This window comes from Suricata suricatta, chromosome 14 (assembly GCF_006229205.1).
Source record: "Suricata suricatta isolate VVHF042 chromosome 14, meerkat_22Aug2017_6uvM2_HiC, whole genome shotgun sequence".
Lineage (NCBI taxonomy): Eukaryota > Metazoa > Chordata > Mammalia > Carnivora > Herpestidae > Suricata > Suricata suricatta.
Genome location: NC_043713.1, coordinates 7,304,619 through 7,326,618, shown reverse-complemented (window position 1 = coordinate 7,326,618; position 22,000 = coordinate 7,304,619). Strand labels below are relative to the sequence as shown.

At 43.0% G+C, this 22,000-nt stretch overlaps 1 protein-coding gene and 1 pseudogene across 7 annotated transcripts in view; both read right to left on the bottom strand.

Annotated features, from left to right (window-relative positions):
• LOC115277637 overlaps window positions 1-1,313 on the bottom strand; it is a 2,419-nt pseudogene extending 1,106 nt beyond the window's left edge.
• RTTN (rotatin) overlaps window positions 1-22,000 on the bottom strand; it is a 146,723-nt gene that overhangs the window by 93,113 nt on the left and 31,610 nt on the right. For 6 of the 7 annotated variants that reach the window (XM_029921776.1, XM_029921777.1, XM_029921773.1 and 3 more), the window contains exons 12-19: window positions 21,326-21,538; window positions 20,009-20,121; window positions 17,635-17,761; window positions 8,757-8,882; window positions 8,135-8,251; window positions 7,248-7,387; window positions 4,113-4,284; window positions 2,438-2,537 (exon numbers count right to left, since the gene is read on the bottom strand). In XM_029921776.1, coding sequence (XP_029777636.1) covers window positions 2,438-2,537; window positions 4,113-4,284; window positions 7,248-7,387; window positions 8,135-8,251; window positions 8,757-8,882; window positions 17,635-17,761; window positions 20,009-20,121; window positions 21,326-21,538 — 1,108 coding nt within the window. Of the gene's footprint in view, window positions 1-2,437; window positions 2,538-4,112; window positions 4,285-7,247; window positions 7,388-8,134; window positions 8,252-8,756; window positions 8,883-17,634; window positions 17,762-20,008; window positions 20,122-21,325; window positions 21,539-22,000 lie in introns of those variants that run through there. The other variant, XM_029921779.1, reaches the window with a different exon arrangement.

Sequence of the window (22,000 nt, the reverse complement as noted above, 5' to 3'; positions counted from 1 at the left end):
CCATGACCTTCTTGGCCGCCGACGTGAGGTCGCCCGGGCCACTCCCTGCGGGGCGCCGGGCTTGGTGCCGGCAGCGCTGAGGGCGGGGGCGGCGGGCGGCTGCTGGGTCCCGGCCTCGCTGCCCCTGGCTGCGGTGATGGTGACAGGGGCCGGCTGCGGCGGCTGCGGCTCCTCCCGGGGTGTGACGGTAACTAGGCCGGCGGCGGCGGTGGGGCTGCTCAGGGCTCTCTGGGGTCCGCTCTCCGCTCCCACTACCGATCGAACTCAAACTACTAGAATTCTGAGTATATAAATGAATGCTTTTATTTGTACAGGACAAATTATTTTCTTCATATTGCTTCATTGACAATTCTTCTGTTTTCCAAAGCCATCACCTAATATGTTTGGAATCATCCACCAGTAACATTAATAGATGGCAACATGGCCATTTTCTATTAATAAACACTCAAGACTCCAGGGGTGCCTGGAGGCCTCAGTTGGCAACTCTTGATCTCGGAGTCCTGAGTTTGAGCCCCACACTGGGTGCTGAGCTTACTTAAAAAAATAAAAATAAATAAATACAAACTTAGATTTCTAATCTCAAACTGCCCATAGCATGTATAAAGGGCAAGGAATTGTTATATACTCTACGTATTTCTGAAAAATACTCTTTTTTAGTAACGTGTGTGTGTGTGTGTGTGTTCACTGCCACGTACTGTCTATCGTCCTCCAAAATTCTTAGGTTGAAACCTAACCTCCATCTATCCTCTAGTATCCAGAGTTATTAGAAATTGGGGCCTCTGGGGGGCGGTCAGGTCATGACGGCAGAGCCCTGAAGGAGGCAGGAGTGCCCCAGCAGAAGAGGCCTGGGGGGGCTCCCTGGCTTCTGCCCCCTCTGAGGGCACAGGGACAAGATGGCTACCCACGGGCTCTCAGCAGACGCTGAATCTGCTGGCACCTGGGTCTCGCACTTGCAGCCTCCAGAACTGTCAGAAATAAACGTCGGCTGCTCATAAGCCACCCAGGCTGTGGTATTCTCTTAGAACCTACACAGAATGAGACCTTCGTATACAAACACACACGCGCGCACACACACACACACACACAAAGAATTATTACTAGCAACAAAACTCTACTTGCTTTTCACACTAGTTATAATTATTTAACATCTCTCATGACAAATCTTGTTCTCCTATGTTCCCCTTGAGAATATATACATAAATGCAATGAGAGGAACATAAATACTGTACACATATTGACACTAGTTCAGTAGCTATGACTATAACTACTTTTCGCTGCCACTTAAAAAAAATGTTTTCAGTACCTGCCAACATAGTATATACCAAAATTATAAGTTTTATTTTTGGAACGTTAACAATACTGAAAGAATACTCTCTACAAGAGTCTTTTTATCTTCTTAGCTAAGGCTGTCCACATTTTCTAGAGCCTTATTTTCTGTGGTCCATATCACTGTTATTAGAGGCACAAATAGCTGGATGTGCTCTTTCAAATTACTCTCTCATCCCAGTTCCCACTAATGTCAGGGCAGGAACATGAAACACACCCCACATTCCAAGTCAGAAACAATCTTTTTATGTAAGTGTAAAATTATCATTTGTCTCCAATATTAAAGATAATTATATACATCACATACAGGGAAACATAAAAAACTAACCCAAAGAATGGAAGCCTATGGAATAATACTACCAATAAAGTTAACAGTATATTTTACTAGCTGTTCTTGAAAATAAACCTTTAAAGAAAACACATAGTTACAGTGCACTATTTTTATTTTATACGCCCACAAAGTACTGTTTGATTGATTTCTCTACCCAAGAAGGAACCAACTGAAAACCTATTGTACTAGGTAAATTGAGAAAGGAACAATTCACGGTTAGAAGTGCATCAATATTGTAGAAGGAAGATCACCCATCGTCTGACATTCTGCAGGTTAAATGGTGCTGTAGACCAGGGATCAGCAAACTTTCTCTGAAAAGAACTAGAAAATATAGTAGATTTTGCTAGTCACATATTGTCTTTGTCACATATTCTTTATGGGTTTTTTTTTTTAATAACTTTAAAAATGTAAAAACCAGGGGGCCTTGGTGGCTCTGTCAACTGAGCATCCAACTCTTGATTCCGACTCAGGTCATGATTTCATGGTTCATGGGTTCAAGCTCTGCATTGGGCTCTGTGCTCAGAGCACAGAGCCTGCTTGGGATTCTCTGTCTTCCTCTCTGCCCCTCTCCTGCTCACACACATACGCTCTCACTCTCTCCAAAAAGTTAAATCATTAAAGAAAAACACAGTAAAAACCGTTCTTCGGGGGCTATAAGGAAAAAAAGGCTGTGGCCTGCAAGGAAGACTGCAGTGTGCAGCCCTGCCGCCGCCGCACGTGATGGGCTACTGGCAACTCAACGCTCAGCACCCAGCGGTCACCTCCCCGAGAAGACAGTACCTTGCATGATCACCGCTAACTGCTCTGCGGCTGACTTCCTCAAGACAAGAGCAATATCGTCTGAGGTAAAGATTTCATACACCTTTTCAACAGCTTCCAACTGGAAAACAAAAAAAAAGAAAAGAAAGAAATTGTTCTCATCCACTTCAAATTGTGCAATACAATTTTATAATTCATTCCACGAGAACAAAAGCTCCAAAATCAACGTCACTGAAGTGATATATTCACACGATGTAAATTTGCAGCAATGATGCACTACGTAAGGGAAAACTCAAGTTCAAAAACAAAGAGCCGTCATGTCAACTAAGCCTCTTCCTGAGGTAGAGTTTTGCCAGTTCGTCATTCGTAATCTATCAGCCACTTTAAGACATGCTCGCTACAGAACGTCTGCACAGGTAGCAGCCTGAGACTAGTGATCCCAGACATGTGACTCAGGACCTCTCCATGGCTCCCATCAGCCACAGCTGGACTGTCCTGGCCATGCACCTGCCCTCCCTTAGACGCCCTGCGCACAGGCCCAGCAGTCCAACACGGCCACTCCCAACACAGTCCCTGCCACTTTGTGCCAGGACAGGGTCCAAGGGGGCAAACCCCACAGTGAATGGGGAGGGGAAAGGACAGAGACGACACTCCGTTCACCACTCATTGCTGTCTTCTAGCCCTACCAGGGACTCACAAAGACTGTACTAGAACCCCTCACCCCACCACCTCCATATCTCACACAGGGCACAGGAGCAACTACCAGCGGCTAGTGCTCAGGGAGCCCCGGCAGGACCCGGCGTGGGGTCGGGGCAGGTCCTCTGATCCTCCTCCGAGGGCTGCCACACGGCCATGGATGCTTAGGCCAGAAGAACACCGAATATGTCTCCCCACTTAAAAAATCTACGGTAACACTTGCAGCTGTACAATACCACAACAGGCTTTGGAGGGTGAGTCTAAACTTACATAAAAACAGATAGACTGCATATTTGAAGTCACAAGAGAAGCTATAAAGCACAGGGACAAATCAGTGATGACACGAATAGCTTTCCTCATCTGCCCCTGCCCTGGGCCAGGATGATGCGGCATGGCCCTGGCTAACGATGGGGAAATGGGTGCTACATCTCCGGAGGCACAGAAAGAGCCAAAGATGTACAAAAGAGGTTAACGACAAATTCCCAGAACCACTATGACACTTAAGAGGAAGTCCCTTTGTCACCCATATTATTACTTTTTTCCTCTTACAATGAAGAGCTGATAACTTTTGTCATAGGAATGGTCTCCTTTTGACTTATCAGCTATTTCCAACGTAATAAGAAGAAGCTCCGATAGTTGTTACATCAGTAGTATTTGTTTCTAAGAGTCATGACAGAGTTTCTTTCCACTACATTAACCCTATAATGTATTTAATTATCATTCCAATTAATTTGCATTTTCAGCATATATATTAAATGAAAACGATACAATGTCAGGCAGGTCGTAGGCACCAAAGAAATCCAAGAAATTTTTATTCAAGACATAAATGTACCCAGAAGCCAGAAAACGCAGAAGACAACTTCAAACGACCGAGAATAACCGCACCTGAAGGTCGCCGGCACTTCTCTCAGATGCGTAAGGTCACTGAAGAACATGACTTAACTGTGTGACATGCAAATACAGCAGGTAAGCACGAAATAAACTCAAAAGTTACACTCACCTTAATAATCAGTTCTTTCCTGTCATCCAACTTGAGTTCGATAGGTTTCTTTACGATGAATAAATTAGTTACCCTGGAGAGAAGCTGGGCATCTATTGAAGGACGCTTTACATTCGCCCCGTCCTCCATTGTAAGATGACGGGCTAGGAGCTTTACTGCTAGTGAACGGACCCTAAAGAAACAAAGTGTTTCAATCAACGGTCTGGAATATATGATGTCTATAAGTTTTAAAAACCTACAATCACAAAGCATTGTGTACTGACACAATAATTAGCTATGCTTATACTGGCATTACTAATGAAGGTATTTCATTTTCTTACTAAAACATTTAGTGTTTGACTACAATTATCTTATCAATTTTATATTTGTAAATAAACATCAGAAATAAAAATAATCAAGTTATGGTAACAAGTGAAGAGACAGACTCACTGAGACTATCAACTTCACAGTCCACTGTCAATACCAGAGTCAACTGCAATAGATTAACCTGCAAATTCCATCCCTAACTCCTGATTCCAAGTCCAGTGATCTAACTCAAAATCAAAAATCATCACGGACTCATGAACGGAGTATAAACATTATGTCAAACCTCCAGGAAAGCAATCATATTAATCACCAAAATGTGACGTCTTAACAATCTATGAGAACATTATTTTATTAGGGGTTACACAGATTCTTCTCAAATAAGAAAATGCAGCGGCGCCTGGGTCACTTAAGCGTCCAACTCAAGCTCAGCCCAGGTCACGATCTCATGGTTCAGACGGTACGACTAAGCCCTCTAGGCTCTGCACTAGGAGCGTGGCGCCCTCCTGAGATTCTCTCTCTCCCACTCTCTCTCTCTCTCTGCCTGTGCTTGTCTGTCAAAATAAACAAATAAACTTTAAAAAATAAGAAAATGCAAATATTTGTGACTCCCATCAAAATTCTGCTTTATCTGGAAGGGATTAGGATTAAGGTCATTTCCGTGGAGAGGTGGGAGATTTCAAGAAAAGACTAAATATTAGATGCCATTAGACAATGAAATGGAAAGACAAACACCATCAAGCGGACAAAGGGCACGGAGTTGAGGGACAGTGAGACAACCAGGCCTCGACCTCTGCTCTGACAGGTTCCTGAACTGTATAAACACTGGGCAGACTGTAAGCAAGAAATCCAAGTTCCAAGTTCCAGCTTGTAAGCACAGCTTGTAAACCAAGAGTTAAGACCTGCGTCTTCAGGGAGACCTCCCCGCCGCGGCCAAGGCTGGGCCACCTTGCTGTGCGGTCCCACCGCCCTGAGTTCTGAATCACGACAACAATCTCGCCTCATTACAACTCATAACAAGGTGCAACCGGGAAATGCTCTCGCCCCCACCGCACACCCAGTTCTGTGCGGGCAGCGCCGTGCCCGCGGGGCATGCTGTCGCGTTCCCAGGACCCACCACGGCTCTTAGGCACAGCTGACATCACTAAGCACTTGCCAAATCTAACAGAGAGCAGACATGTACAGTAATATTATTAACAGATACCATCTTCAGAGTTTAAGATTTACTCCAAGGTGCTGTGAGAAGTCAGGCCGCCTTCCCCCTGTACCTCTGCTGCCTTCGTCCCAAGCCACTGCCACTGGTATGAAACTCTGGGGCTGCCAGTTCAGGGACAGGCACGACCCCAGTGAGGGGCTGGACTGGAAAGCACATAACTTATGCATCTCCTCTAGGACGTAAATTTAGCATCTTTTTAGGTTTAGCAAGTACTACCCGAGTCCAGTTACTCCATTTATTTCCCTCGACGAATCTGTTCTGAGCATATTGATGTCCACAGCGCTCTATGAAGTTCTAAGGACATAAAGACCAGCCAGGGGACAGGGCTCCTGCCCACGTGGAGTTCACGGGCTGGTGGGATAGGGTAGAATTAATCAGGTGAGATCAAATAAGCAATTGCCAGTTTTGAGTTGTGAGTGATAGAATCACCGTACCGGAAGAGTGGTCTGGCCGGGCCCAGGGCTCCAGGGAGGGGACCTCTAAGTCCTTGCGGTGTCCTGCCTGATAAGTTAACCCGGAGACCATGGGCCCCCAGAGGTGCACAGGAAACAAAGGTCTGTGGTGTTAAATCACCAAAGCTGGGCCGCGGTGTGCCGCTTAGCACATTAACAGAGACTGCGCCAGGCATGCGGAGGCCCCCCCTGCCTGCACCACTTTGCTCCATGGAACTTCACCTCCAGGCTGGACGGTTTTACTGTGTCTTCTCTTGGTTTTCCTCCCCACATTCTCTAAGTGTGTTAGATTATTTCCACCTACTTCCTCATTTTTCAGTCTGACAGTCTGAGCATCTGTTTATAAATAATCCACTGTATTATCCTGATGTGAAGTTTGAGGAAAGCAAAAATTATCCACCATCAAAAGGACATCTGTTCCTCCCAGCCTTCCACCAGCTCTTCATCTTCACCACTGCGGATCCCCCTAACTGTAAGCGCTTTTCCCTTCTCCGTGAGGGAACCCTAACCACTGCTACCTCAGGAGAGCAACAGAGAAGAGCCATGCCGTGCTGACAGACAGGGAGGGGAGACAAAGCATTTTTCTTCATGTAGTTTAAATGACACGCTAATGGTGGAGAAAAGAACACTTTCTCTGTTTCCTAAATAAGAGGAGGAACCAGATTAAAACGCCACGTAGTCTAGTACTCTGGTCTACGGCCACTTGGCCACTACACCACTCTGAAGGCTTCATTTTCAGAACAAACGTGTGGGCAGAGAGGCCGATGACGTCTAAGGAGAAGACGACGCGGGCGTCCCGGTGTCCCCACAGCCTGCTCGCCACCTGCTCGCCACCAGCCCGTGCCCTGGGCACCGGAACAGACCGGTCCGCAGCGAGAGGACAGCAACGGGGTCGGGGAAGCACCCAGAGGCCCGTCCCCACGTCTGCTCGGTGTCACACTGGGGTCTCCGTCGGTCTGATAAAGGAGCAAGGAGCGGTCCCGCGCGTCCCCACATGTCCCTGCGCGTCCCAATCCCCCGCACGTCTCGCAAGTCCCAAACGTCCCGCACCTCCCCCTGCGCGTCCCCACACGTCCCCGCATGTCCCCGTGAGTCCCTGCACGTCTCGCACACCCCACATGTCCCGCACATCCCCGCGCGTCCCCGTCCCCGCACGCCACTCACGCCGGCTTCCTCACGAGCAGCAGCCGCAGCAGGGACCTCAGGTGCGCGGGGCCGGGGAGGGCCCCTTCCTTGGAGTCGGGACCTGCTTGGCTCAGCAGCAGAACGCAGCTCCCCAGGGGGTCCTCCGTGTCCGCGTAGCCCTGCCGGGTGTCAGGAGAGGAGAGATCACCACCTGCTGCACACATGCCGCTGGACCCTCTAACTTCAAAGTGAGACGCGTATCGGCCAGTGAGCAACTCCTCAATTTCCTTCAACTCAGCCGGACAGTCGTTTGGCAAAAGAAGGTCAGAGGCTCCCACGCAGCGGTACTCACAAACCGCACTGGGAACTTCCGGGGCGACTTTCCGGGGTTCTGGCAGTGGCGCCCCCTCCCGGACGAGGCCTGCGCCCAGCGGCAGAGATGAAGGGCACCCTCCTCTCAGGGACTGTTCTAGACCGTGCTGGTGCTTCCCATCTCCAGCTCCTCACCCACAGCGGGGAGGCGGGGGAGCGCCCTGAACGCCCCCTCCCTCCTCCTCCACCCCCCAGCAGGGTGCTGGAAACGCCTGGTTCCCAGAACCCCTTAATCCAGGGCTCGCTCATCAGCACGTCCGCACGGAATTCACAGGCCCGGTCGGCCACATAACCTGGTGACCAGCGCGGCCGCTTCGCCTAAAGCCTCACAGAAGGCTGCGCTCTAGTTTTGAGTCATTTCAGTCCCAAACTGCGCCTCGCCTCGTAGCCTCCCAGCCAGACAGTTGACATGACAGAGGCCACCCGCGCCTGCTCGCTGCCCCGCATTGGTGCCCGCGCCCTGGTCCCGCACCAGCTCGGCCCTGTGCCCGCACTGCCGTCAGTCCCGCTCACCCAAGACGAAGGGACGGGAAGTGGGGACTCGCTCAGAGTACCTGCAGCACGGGAAGGACAGGACACAGGGACTCAGTAAACTTGCTCCAGGTGGCCGCGGTCATCATCAGCCGCCCCTGCAGCAGATACATCAGGACGGCCTTGGCGGCAGCATTCACCTGCTCGACAACAGGATCAAAGAATGCGACAGAGTGAGGTCTCCCGCTGGCCACCTCACGTCCTGTAAGCCCTTGTAAACTCTGGAAAGGTGCTCTAATTAACATGGCTTCCCTTCAGACGTGCATACGCCACACCTTCCTCTTGTCTTACATTCCCAACCGTCTTCCTCCCTAATGATTTTTTTTTAATTTAAGGTATATTTTTCCATTAAATAAAAATTTCCCTAATGATATAACCTGCTTGCTATAAGTACTGTACAGTTCAGATCTTACATAAAAACATAAACAGCATCATCGGAATTCTTTGAGAACATGTCCTATATTTTGATTCTCACGTTTTCCTTAACATCTTCTTATGTAAGTAACACCTTCACTAACCCCATCCATCAAAAGCAAGTTTTCAGCTTCTCATCACACTGTCTAGTTATAGGAGAATATTATCTTCACTTAACTGAGTATCATATAATTACACTGGTCTTTTGCATTTACTCTTAACACGGCATACCTCAGTTTTGGGCTCCTGAAGGCCAAATGCAGAGATTTCATACAGAACTTTCGGGTGAAGTAGAAAATGAATTCCGTTACAAAGTGAAGACACAGGTTTAGTGACGTTATGGACACCTAAACATTCCTGTAAAATAATTTTAAAAATCTGTAGTGATGCTAGCTCTCCAAGGGATGCCTTTCTTCTGCTTACAGTTTTTCACTTCATTGAAACTTTGCTTTTACCGCATAGAGGACAAAAAACTTCCTCTTGCCCGAGTTTTTGAGTCTACGTGATATATGTGTTATGTTACTTTCTGCCAACAAGCAGACTTTTGATAAATAACCAAACTCCTGAGGCAATCATAATCTCTTACCACTGTTCATAATGACAAGAATAAAAAAAATACCATAATAAACTGATCCCAGGGTGTTTACATTTTGCTTACTGAGATTTGAGAAAGAAAAACAAAATTCAAATGAAAATAGACTTGGAGTTTTGGGGGGGAAGGAAGGACAACACATATGCATGACATTTATCATCAACATATTGATAACACATCACTGAATACAAGTACAGACTCATAATCACAATTCTTTTCTCAATCTGAGCTAGAGAAAAACATTTTCTTAGGGACTGCCTCAGATGAGAAAGGGGGAAAAAAGCTCCCTGAAGTATTCATAGAATTTAAAGGTAAAAATAAAATCAACAAAGACTCAGAAATGAAATTTTCTGCATGCTGCAAAATTCTACTTCCTAACCACTACCAATAATTCAGAGATCAAAAAGTTACACACACACACATGTACACATACACACACGTATCTATATATACACATACATATATCTCTCTCTATACTTTAACTTCATGTCAGACACCAACTGTATGTTCCGAGCTTTTGAAAGAGCATAGCCTTGGCCTATGGTTTAATAAAGGCTCTGTCACTTACTTCCTCCAAACACCTAAACTCTCTGACCTTCAGTTTCTTAATGGGAATAAGATGTAATCCTTTATGAAATACCCTTCTTCTCTCATCACTAAACAGTCAGCTTACCTATACCGGTCTGTTTACCACCCAGAACGCACCAGGAATCCCATGGAAGACCACTCCTGCCTGCCGACCTGCATCCTGAGCGCCTCCCTGCACCATGATTCAGTTCCTGCACCTGCGTGCTGCTTCTCCAAGCACTGGCACTTCCTTTCTTCCCAGGGTTGGTCCCATGACTCTGACACACACTCTCGGGGTCCCCGGACCCAACACGCCCCTGCTGCTAACAGGCCATCTTCCAGTTCCCCATCGCAACACAGCACGAGTCCTGACTTGGTCCCAGGTTGCCCTCCACCCACACCAGCGGGACGTCAGGCCCCACAGAAGCCTCCTGTCAACTTCCGTGACGCCAAACCCAATGGGTTCACCCCTGCCGTCATTTGCCTCCGCCCAGGATACCATACTCCCCTCTCCCCTCAGACACGTCTCTATTTCCGTGGCTCCTGCTGCGGCCACCTTCCAACTCGTTAGACCCTCCGGGCCTCACCTCCTGGGCTCCCACCAGATGACCCACCTCGGCCTGTGGCTTTCAGCACCATCTCTGTGCTGATGACTCAAAATTTTACAGCCAGTCTGGGCTGCACGCTCCAGAGACAGTTTGGAATAAAGCTTAAGAATGGAGTTTAGGAGTCAGATTACCTAGGTTCAAGTCCAGCTTTACTTACTCTAGTTACTACTTCTAGACTGTGGACAAGTCCATAGCATCTCTGATTTTTCAAGAGATAATACATACCTCATAGTGTTGTTATAAAGATTAAGTGAGAGAATACATTTATAAAAGTACATGATATACAGAATAAGTGTGAGTTGTTATCACTATTACTGCCACCATCTTATTATTATTATTATTGTATTCAATCATCTAATTAGCATCTCCAATTAGATGTAAAAAGGCATCTCAAATTTTAACAGGTTCAAACAATTCTATCCAATCCACAATCCAACACTGGGGACAACTACTAAATCCCAAACCCCAGAACTCCCGCTTGACACTTTCTATACCCTCCTCCCCTTACCAGCAGACCAACCACCTCTCCGACCATAACGTGTCCTGAATTCACTGTCTTCCCTGCACTGCACATCATCATATCTCACTGGGGCCACTACAGTGGAACTGGCTTAGACGGAATTTGCTCCCACTCTGGACCCCTGACAATGGATTCTCCACACAATAGGAAGAGTGATCTTTTTTTAAAAAAGGTAATCAGATCAAATCATTCATAGCTTCTCACTGTACTTAGAATAAAATTCAAAGCTTTATGGTGGTTGGCAAGGCATTCCAAGGAATTATTTTAAATCCACGTCAAGGATCTGAACATCAAAGCCAATTCCGCCATCCCAAAGTTCTGAGTGTAAGGACAATCCCACACACACGGATCTCAGCTTCTGGACCTACTCATCTCAACAACGTTACCTGCCCCATGTCTCAGGAACACTTCAACTTAGCTTTCATGGGGTTCCCTCTAAAATCATGAATACAGGTTTCTACCTTGCTTAACACTTTGTAACATACTACTTCTTTGACCTCCCGTGTGTAATCCCTCCTACTTCCTTCCCTCTGGCCTTTACTTCCTCTGATTCTATGGGCTATCACTTCAACTCTGTAGCTCACTTTCACCAAAGGCCTTCCCTCCCATCCTCAAGGAAAAACCTCAATGATCCACGGATCCAAACGTTCACCTTCTCCCAAACCACAAATAGCTAGCCAAAGATAACCATAAAAAGTAGACTAGTTTCACTAATAAGATTATTAAGACAATCAACTGAGCTCTCAGTGCAACTCCCAAATCCTCTTACTTGATCGTATCAAACCTCCACTCACACCAATCATTTCAAACACATTGCAAATACCACTTACTCTCAATCTCAAAGAGGATATGGAATTCAACTTGCTGCTACACCTAAGCCCACCTACGTTCAATTAGCCATCAATATTCTAGATCCCAAAGCCTTCAACTTTCAAAGGCACTAGCGTCTCTTAATTAGCCATTTGTCACCCTCTACCTTTCCCTCTCCACCAGCTCTTTTGATGTACTCATCAACATATTACTTGTTGATGTACTTCAACATATTAAATGAAGATATAACTTCCTACCAAGCCTTTCCAGGCTATGGTACTTACCAACTCTGTCAAATCCCTGAAAACTAGGCAGAAGCACTTATGAAACCACTGTCTACAGAATATCAGAATCCCACAGTATAAACTACCTGCCAAAGATAACCTTACAATCAAAAGCCACGCATCTGCTGAAAACAACATAAAAGAGATTCAATAGCCATAATAAATGAAAGCATTCCATATAATAGAATGATCTAAATAAGATTATAAAATTAGTATGTTTAAAATTTTCAAAGAGGCAAAAGAAGAAAATGAAAGACTTTTAGGAAAACAGTAAGTTAAAAAAGAAACAAAGAGGGGCGCCTGGATGGCTCAGATGGTTGAGCCTCCAACTTCGGCTCAGGTCATGGTCTCATGGTTCGTGAGTTCAAGCCCCACATGAGGCTCTGTGCTGCCAGTGTGGAGCCTGCTTCGGGTCCTCTGTTCCCCTCATTCTCTGCCCCTCACCTGATTATACCGTCTCTCTCAAAAATAAAATATTTTAAAAAGTATTTTAAAAAAGCAAAGAAAAAGTATAGTAATGAAAAATGCAGTAAGTAAAATTTAAAACTTGATGAATAAATTAAAAGCAACAATGATGAGATCAAGGTGGTTGATATTTATAAAAAAGAAAAAACAAGGGCACTTGGGTGGCTCAGTCGGCTAAGCATCCAAGCCTTGGAGTCTTGATTTTGGCTCTGGTCATGATCTCTTGGTTGGTAGAACCCAGTTCTGTGTCCAGCTCTACACTGTGAGCTTGTAGCCTACCTGGGATTTTCTCTTCCTCTCTCCACTCCTCCCCTACACAAATGCTTTCTCTCTCTCAAAATAAATAAATAAACTTTTAAAAATACGTATATATTTTTAAAAAGAAAAAAACCAAAAAGTAGCAACTATTGGGGACCATGCAGAGAAACTGGAAGCTCTATGCACTACTGGTAGGGACGTAAAGTGGGGCAGCCACTATGAAAACCAGCATGGCAGGTCCTCAGAAAATTAAAAATAGAACTACCATATGATCTAGCAATCCTACTTCTGGACACACACTCAAAAGAAATAAAAACAGGGACTCAAACAAACATCTGTATGTCCACGTTCAACGAAGCATCATTCACAACAGCCAAAAGAGGGAAACAACCCAAATCTCCTCGAACAGAGGGTGGGCTTCAACAAATGTGATATTTACGTGCAGAATATTATACAGCCTTTAAAAAGGAATGTAATTCTGATATATGCTATAACATAAATGAACCCTGAAAACATCACACTAAGTAAAAAAAAAGGAAATTCTCTATGATTCCATTTATACGAGGTACCAAGCACAGTCTCACTAAGACAGAAAGTAGAATGATGGCTACCAGGGGCCGGTGGAAGGGAGACTGGGAAGTTACTGTTTAATAGGTACAGACTTCCAAAGTTTTGGTGATGGAAAATGATGACAGTTGCACAACAATGTGAACACACTTAATGACACTTAACTGTACACGATTAAGTGGTAAATTTTGTGTTATGTATATTTTACTACAATTTTTAAAAAGCAAATTAGACATAGCTGAGGAAAGAACTAGCATACTGAATGACTGCACTGAGGAGTTCCATCCAAACAAATCAAAAAAAGATACGGAAAATGTGAAAGAGGACTTGAAAGGCACGCCTACCGAGATCAAATGAGAGTTCTATTTGGAGAGAGCAGTAAGGATACGATAAAAGGCAGTGATGAAGAATTATCCAGAAATGAAGGCAGAAATGAGTCTTTTAGCTAAAGAGTGCTACACAAGATAAATAAAAATGAACATAAAGGCACACTGTAAGGAAACTACAGAACACTGGAGACAAGGAAAAGCTGTTAAAAACAACCAGACAACATGTGTGCGCACACACACACACACACACACACACACACACACAAGGAAATTATAATTTAATTGATAGCAGACTTCTCAACAATGATAGAAGCCAAACAAGAACAAAACATTCTTGGCAAAGTGCTACAGAAAAACAGCAACAGATCCATAGTTCTCTATCCGCCTGAACTATCATTCAAGAATAAGGTAAAATCAAGGCATGCATGTACTATCAGTTACAGACTGTCAATGAATATATTGAAATCCTTATTCTAGTAAAAAGTAGAATGAACTGAAATATGTATCAATACGTAGAAAGTATTTTCAATCTAAAGAGCAATTAAGATGAATGAACTGGTAAGATCTGAGTCCAACTATTAAACGAAAGCCATCAGCTAACAAAACATATGTACACTATGAAATTATATACTTTTTTAAGCAGAAAAAACAAGTGTATATATTATTTATAAAGACACATATACGTAGTACAAATATATAAAACACATGGATGGAAGGACAAACACCAACTTTGTAAGAGTGATTGTCTTGGTGGATGAAAGAAGAGGAAAAAGGAAAGAAGCCTCAGTTGTAACTAATATTTTTATTTCTCTGAATTTAAAAGAGGGTCGGAAGCAAAACTGGCAAAATGTAAACATCTCTTTCATCTAGTATTTACAAGAATGATAAACATAAGAGTATATTTTCAGAGTACTCATAAACATATCTTTCAATACTGATCTATGTACAATATTCTTTTCAATACTGAAATAGTTAATATTTTATGTACTATTCTATGCTGAAACGTTTTATAACTTAAAAAGATAAAAAGGTATTTTCTTAAAGAGAAAAATATTACGAAGAAAACAGAGCTAACACTATAACATTCAAGTCAAATAACCTAAATTTTTTCCTGAGCAGAGAAATCTCTTTTGAATACATGATAGAAATCAACATTTTCTTACAAGACTTCCATCATTAAATAACATGTCTTAATTAATTTATGTATTATTTAACTTACATCCAAGTTAGTTAGCATATGACACAACAATGATTTCAGGAGTAGATTCCGTATTGCCCCTCACCCATTTAGCCGACCCCCCACCCACAACCCCTCCAGCAACCCTGTTTGCTCTCCATACTTAAGAGTCTCTCATGTTTTGTTCCCCTTCCTGTTGCCGTACTATTTTTGCTTCCCTTCCCTTATGTTTATCTGTTTAGTATCTTAAATTCCTCATATGAGTGAAGTTATATGATAGGTCTTTCTCAGACTAATTTTGCTTATAATATCCTCCAGCTCCATCCATGAAGTTGCAAATGGCAAGATTTCATTCTTTTTGATTGCTGACTAATACTCCATGGTATGTATATATATGGGTGTCATGCACATATATTGATGGACACTTGGGCTCTTTCCATACTCTACTGTCGATAGTATTGCTATAAACATCAGGGTGCATGTGCCCCTTCAAAACAGCAAACCTGTATCCCTTGGTAAATACCTAGCAGTGTAATTGCTGGGTCGTAGGGTAGCTCTAGTTTTCATTTTCTTAAGACCCTCCACACTGTTTTCCAGAGCGGCTGCACCAGTTTGCACTCCCACCAGCAGTGCAAGAGATTCTTTCTCCGCATCCTCACCAACATCTGTTGTTGCCTGAGTGGTTAATTTCAGCCATTCTGACTGGTGTGAGGTGGTATTTCATGGTAATTTTGATTTGTATTTCCCTGATGATGAGTGACGTTGGCCATCTTTTCATATGTCTGTGAACCATCTGGATGTCTCCTTTGGAAAAGTGTCGATATATGTCTTTTGCCCATTTCTTCAGTGGACTTTTTTTGGGGGGGGCAGAAGTGTTGAGTTTGATAAGTTCTTTATAGATTTTGGATACTAACCTTTATCTGATGTCATTTGAAAATATCTTCTCCCATTCTGTCGCTTGCCTTTTAGTTTTGCTGATTATTTCCTTCGCTCTGCATAAGCTTTTAATCTTGACATGGTCCAAATATTTCATTTTTGCTTTTATTTCCCTTGCCTCCGGAGACATACCAAGTAAGAGGTTGCTGCACCTGAGGTCAAAGAGGCTGTTGCTTGTTTTCTCCTCTAGGATTTTGATGGGTTCCTGTCTTATATTTAGGTCTTTCATCCATTTTGAGTTATTTTTGTGTATGGTATCAGAAAGTGGTCCAAGTTCATTCTTCTGCATTTTGCTGTCCAATTTTCGCAACACCATTTGCTGAAGAGGCTGTGTTTTTTCATTGAATATTCTTTGCTGCTTTGTCAAAGATTAGTTGGTCATATGTTTGTGAGTTCATTTCTAGGTTCTCTATTCTGTTCCACTGATCTGTTTTTGTGCCAGTATCATACTGTCATGATTACGTCTTTGTAATACAGCTTGAAGTCTGGAATTGTGATGCCTACAACTTTGGTTTTCTTTTTCAGGATAGCTTTGGCTCTTCAGGGCCTTTTCTGGTTCCAAACAAATTTGAGGACTGTTTGTTCTAGCTCTGTGGAGAATGCTGGTGTTATTTTAATAAGGATTGCACTGAATATGGAGATTGCCTTGAGTAGTATCAATCCAGGAGCGTGGAATGTTTTTCCATTTTTTGTGTCATCTTCAATTTCTTTCATAAACTTTCTATAGTTTTCAGTGTATAGATTTTTCACCTCTTTGGCTTGGTTTAACCCAAGGTATTTTACAGTTTTTGGTACAATTGTAAATGGGATCGATTCCTCGATTTCTCTTTGTGCTGCTTTGTAACTGGTGTATAAAAATGCAACCAACTTCTGTACATTGATTTTATATCCTGTGACTTTACTGAATTCATGTATCAGTTCTAGCAGTTTCTTGAAGTCATTGGGTTTACCAGAATATCAGGTCATCTGCAAAGAGTGAAAGTTTTACTTTCTCTTTGCCAATCTGGATGCCTTTTATTTCCTTCTGTTGTCTGATTGCTGAGGCTAAGACTCCAAAACTATGTTGACTAACAGTGGTGAGGGTGAACATCTTTGTCGTGTTTCTGACCTTAAGGGAAGAGCTCATGGTTTTTCATCATTGAGGATGACGTTAGTGGTGGGTCTTTCATTTATGGTCTTTATGATCTTGAGGTATGATCCTTCTATCCCTACTTTCTTGGGGGTTTTTATCAAGAAAGGATGCTGTATTTTATCAAATGCTTTTTCTGCATACAGTGTTTTTCTTAAGTTTATTTATTTTCAAGAGAGGAGAAAGAAAACGAGAGTGTGGGAGAAGCAGAGAGAGGGAAAAAGATTGAGAATCCCAAGCAAGCTCCATGCGGTGTGGGTTCAAACTCATGAACTGTGAGATCATGACTGGAACCAAAATCAAGAGCTGGAGTTAGACTGAGCAACTCAGCCACCCAGCCATCCCTAATTTTAAAGTTGCTGTTTTTAAAAAAAATGTTTTAATGTTTATTTATTTTTGAGAGAGAGAGAGACAGCACAAGAAGGTGAAGGGCAGAGAGTGAGGGAGACAGAATCTGAAGCAGGCTCCAGGCTCTGAGCTGTCAGCACAGAGCCCACCCGATGTGTGACTCAAACCCCCAAATTGTGAGATCATGACTTGAGCTGAAGTTAGATGCTTAACCAACTGTGCCATCCAGGAACTCCCCCCTCCACACACACACACACCCTGTTAATTTTAGTTTTAATAAGAAAATCCAGGGGCGGCTGGGTGGCTCAGTAGGTAGAGCATGAGACTCTTGATATCAGGGTTATAAGATCAAGCTTCACATTGGGCACGGGGCCTACTTTAAAAATAAAATAAAATGCTAAGGAAGGAAGGAAGGAAGGAAGGAAGGAAGGAAGGAAGGAAGGAAGGAGGAAGAATCTATCCACTATTAGCTCTCCCCACCCAAAACACAACAAAATAAAACAAAAACCAAAAACCCACCTTAATAATTTCCAAACAGCAGTTGTAAGTTTCAACCTTCACTTGCAGTAATGGGTGAGACAACATTCGGAGCAACACCTTCTGACTTTCTCCTTGAAGTAATGGACTGGCCTGTGCCGATTTCCAGCTGGGAGAAAGGTAAAACATCCAAGACATCTAAGGTGAGTGAGTTACTAAAGAGATTGAAAAGAATATTGGAAAGGGTTTCTTCCTACTCCAATTCCTCTAACTGGGATCTTATTCGACTAACCCAATATTAATATTTCCCCAATCACTCGTTTCAAGGCAGAAAATAGTCTCTTAAAAAGTACCCAAAGGGGTGCCTGGGTGGCTCAACCAGTTAAGCGTCCAACTTTGGCTCTGGTCGTGACCTCATGGTTCATGAGTTCAAGCCCCACGTCAGGCTCTGTGCTGACAGCTCAGAGCCTGCTTCAGAGTCTGTCTCCCTTTCTCTGCTCCTCCCCGCTCACATTCTCTCTCTCCCTCTCTCAAAAATAAACATCAAAAAAAATTTTTTTAAGTACCTGAAAAAGTCTTTAAAAACCCATATTTGGAATGTAAATTGATATAGCCATTATGGAAAACTGTACAGTTTCCTCAAAATTGAAAATAGAACTACCATATGATCCACCAATCCTACTTCTCATTATAAATCCAAAGGAAATAAAATCAGTATCACAAAGTAATATCTGTTCTCCCATGTTCATCCCAGTGTTATGAATAACAACCAATACAGCTGACCTCTGAACAACACAGGGGTGAGAGGCACCGACCTCCATGCAGTTAAAAACCCATGTATAGCTTCTGACTCCTCAAAAACTCAACTACTAATAGCTTACTGTTGACCAGAAACCGTGCCAATAACTTAACAGTCGATAACACATATTTTGTATGGTATATGCATTATACATTGTATTCTTATAATAAAGAAAGCTAGAGAAAAAAAGTTTAAACAATCAGAAGGGAAAAGGCGTGTATAGTACACCACATATATTTTCTGAAAAAATTCTGCATTAGCCTCACAGTTCAAACCTGGATCGGTCCAGGGTAACCGTATATGGAAACAACCCTACTGTCTGTCAACGGATACACAAGTAAAGAAAATGTGGTGTATATGTGCAATGGAATATTATTCAGCCTTAAAAAGGAAGGAAATCCCATCATTTGTGACAACATTTGTGAAAACGTGGATGAAGCAGGAGGCCATTATGCGAAGTAACATAAGCCAGGTTCGGAAAGACAAACACACTGCATGACCGCATTTACAGGTGTGATCGAAGGGGCTCAAACTCCTAGAAGCAGAGAGCAGGATGGTGGCGCCCGGGAATGAGGAACAGGGGAAATACAGCAAGTTGTTCAAAAGGTTTCGGTTACTCAGAATGAATAAGTTCTGGAGATCTAACGTACTCTGTAAGGACCAGAGTTAATAATACTATATTGTATCCTTGACACTTGTTAAGAAAACAGATCTTAAATGTTCTTACCACACACACACAAGCACAGTAACTGTGAGGTAATAAAGAAACAAATAAATCCCATGCTTAATCAATATTTATTCTCATGGAATTCACTTTCCTACATAGGAATCTGCTCCAATCTCTTCAAAATAAATTAACAGTGCATGACACATTCTAAAAATCCATATAGGACAAAGGTAGGAAGCAATGAAACTTACATTTAAAAAAGTGGATGGACCTTGAGGGTGTCATGCTAAGCGAAATAAGTCAGGCAGAGAAGGATAGATACCATATGTTTGCACTCACAGGTCTAACAGGAGAACATGAGAAACCTAATGGAGGACCAGGGGAAGAGGAAGAGGGAAAGAGTTGGGGAGAGAGAGGGACACAAAACTTGAGAGGCTATTGAATACTGAAAAGGAACTGAGGGTTGAAGGGGGAGGAGGGAAGGGGGTGATGGTCATGGAGGAGGGCACTTGTGGGGAGAAGCACTGGGTGTTACATGGAAACCAATTTGACAATTAACTATTAATAAAAAAAAAAAAGAAAAAACAGTAGAAAAAACCCTCAATTTAAGTTATTAATCAAAACTTTAGAGATAAATAAAATAAATAAACAAATAAATAAACAAACATGCTTGAATACTTGGTTTGTTTAGACACCAAAACAAATGTATAAAAAGTCCCAGGATAATTCATTTTGATTGTAGGTGTGGCATTTTTACGGTTTACCCTATAAAATAGCTAACTGCCCTAATGCAGCTACACATCTACAGTTCAGAGGTCAAACATATATAAAAAGAATTTTAATCAAAAAGCCAGTAACAATAAGGCCGGTTCTGCTTTCATGTTGCCTAAGCGCACACACACACAACACGTCCTCTACTGACGTAAGCACAGCGAGAAAGCAAACGTTACATCTTTGAACACATGCAGACGGTCTCCTTTATTAGGGGCAGATGCTGATGACAGGGAAAGCTTCGCAAGCCTTGGTCTGCCAGCTCCACTAACTCTAAGAGGTTCTTCTCTCCCTACAAAAACAGCAGAATGGAACAGTAAATGTCAAGTTCACATACAGTAGAATTCTCAACAGCTAACTAAGCAACCTCAAGAAATTAGATCATTCAAGGACCCCGAGACTGTTCACATTTGCTTAAGTCCACTTTCCTAACAGTAACGAAAACTGTCAGCCACGCGGGGGAGCTTCCTAGCTAAATGCCACAGGAGACTATTTTTTACCTCGAAGTAGCCTCACGGTTACGATCGAGTGGCCTTGTTCCATGCCAGTCTGCAGCCCTCTCTCCCTCCTAGCAGCAGACTCGAGGCAGGACTCATGTGTTGTATGATGCACTTCCCTTCTACACCCTCCCCGCCTCCACCTCCTCACCTCTTCTACACCCTCCCCGCCTCTACGAACATAAAGCATCATGATTAACTGCCCAGGCAGAGTGTCACAGGAATAACTTGACATTCTGAACTTCTATCGTGGAAGGAACAAGAAGCCAGTAGCAGTGAGGAATGGCAAAAGAAAAGGAAAAAATAACCAGTAAATAAAGGAAAATTAGAACTGAGAGCTTGAGATAGCTTCCACTGTAGGAAACAAAAGGAATAAAAATTTATTTCCTAGTTGTTTAGGATCTGTAGCACCCATTTTGGTACTTTCAAACCGTAAACAACTACTGAGTCAGTGTCAATTTTAAAACTCATAAACCCCCTTCACTGATGACATACTAAATATCCAAAAAGTATCTCCAAAAGGGATAAAAAACAATACATAATCATTGTTATAACACTGCACCTAAACATTGCATCTACTTCATGATTTTATTTAATGAAAAATCAGGCTCTTTGTATATGTAATGAGTCTATAAAATATTAAAGAAACAAATATGTCTATGGAGAAGCACTAAAATGGCCCTGAGAGTGGTTTGTGCCAGTTGTCACTGTGTTCGCACAAAGTAAGTCACTTCAAAAAGGAACTCTCTATTAAGTATTAAGACGTAGATAATTACTGCCTTTCCAAAAACCACTGGGTCTCATCAATGTACACCAATCAGTCTTCTAAAGTCTTTGTTTGACCTGTACTGACTTCAATCTGGAAAATGGGAACGCAGTAATTATGTATCCCACCCCCACCATTCGACTGTTATATGTCCATCAGTTTGTAGGCATAGGTTACGTTTTCTAAATGTTTTTCCAAAGGACTATTTGGAAGACATTTACAGAACTTTTTACCTCCTTCCCAACTTCAGACAGGAAGTTACAGGTACATTCGATTGAGTAAACGGCCTCCGCAGTTTGTTTATAAATACTGTAGTTTTCAGAATTCAGCTGTTCCAAATATGCCACAACAGCTTCGTGAATATGTGGATATTCCAAAGAAATAGGCATGTCCAGAGAAACTAAAAATAACGCTGCTGACATAGGTTCCGGTAAAAAGCGGCTTGCCTTAATAAATAAAAAACAAGTTAGAAATTGTTTTAGAAAGATATGGTAGGCTGTGATTTTAATATAGCTAACTCAACTTTTAATCATTCTCTATCACAAAGTCTGTGATTTTCCAAAGAAAATTCTACCTCTTAATACACCAACCACTCACTTCTATGTCTTATTCAACATAATTTTTCTTTGCTCAGAACAACGCAAGTCCCAATTTCAACTCTTTCCAAAAGCCTGGCACACAGGATACTTCCCTCTTCCCCAAACCAACAACCAGAGTCACTCTCCCCCCAGGCCGTGAACCTTGTTTATATCTCTGCTCAGAAACTGAAGGCAGGAGGCTCTGTGATCTAAGAACTTCATGCCGTGCACATAAACCTGTAGAATAATGCAATAAACTCCCGAGAACAAGAGTGCTTCTCCACCGAAGCTGAACACATAACCCAGGGCTTATTAACTGCACGCTGAATT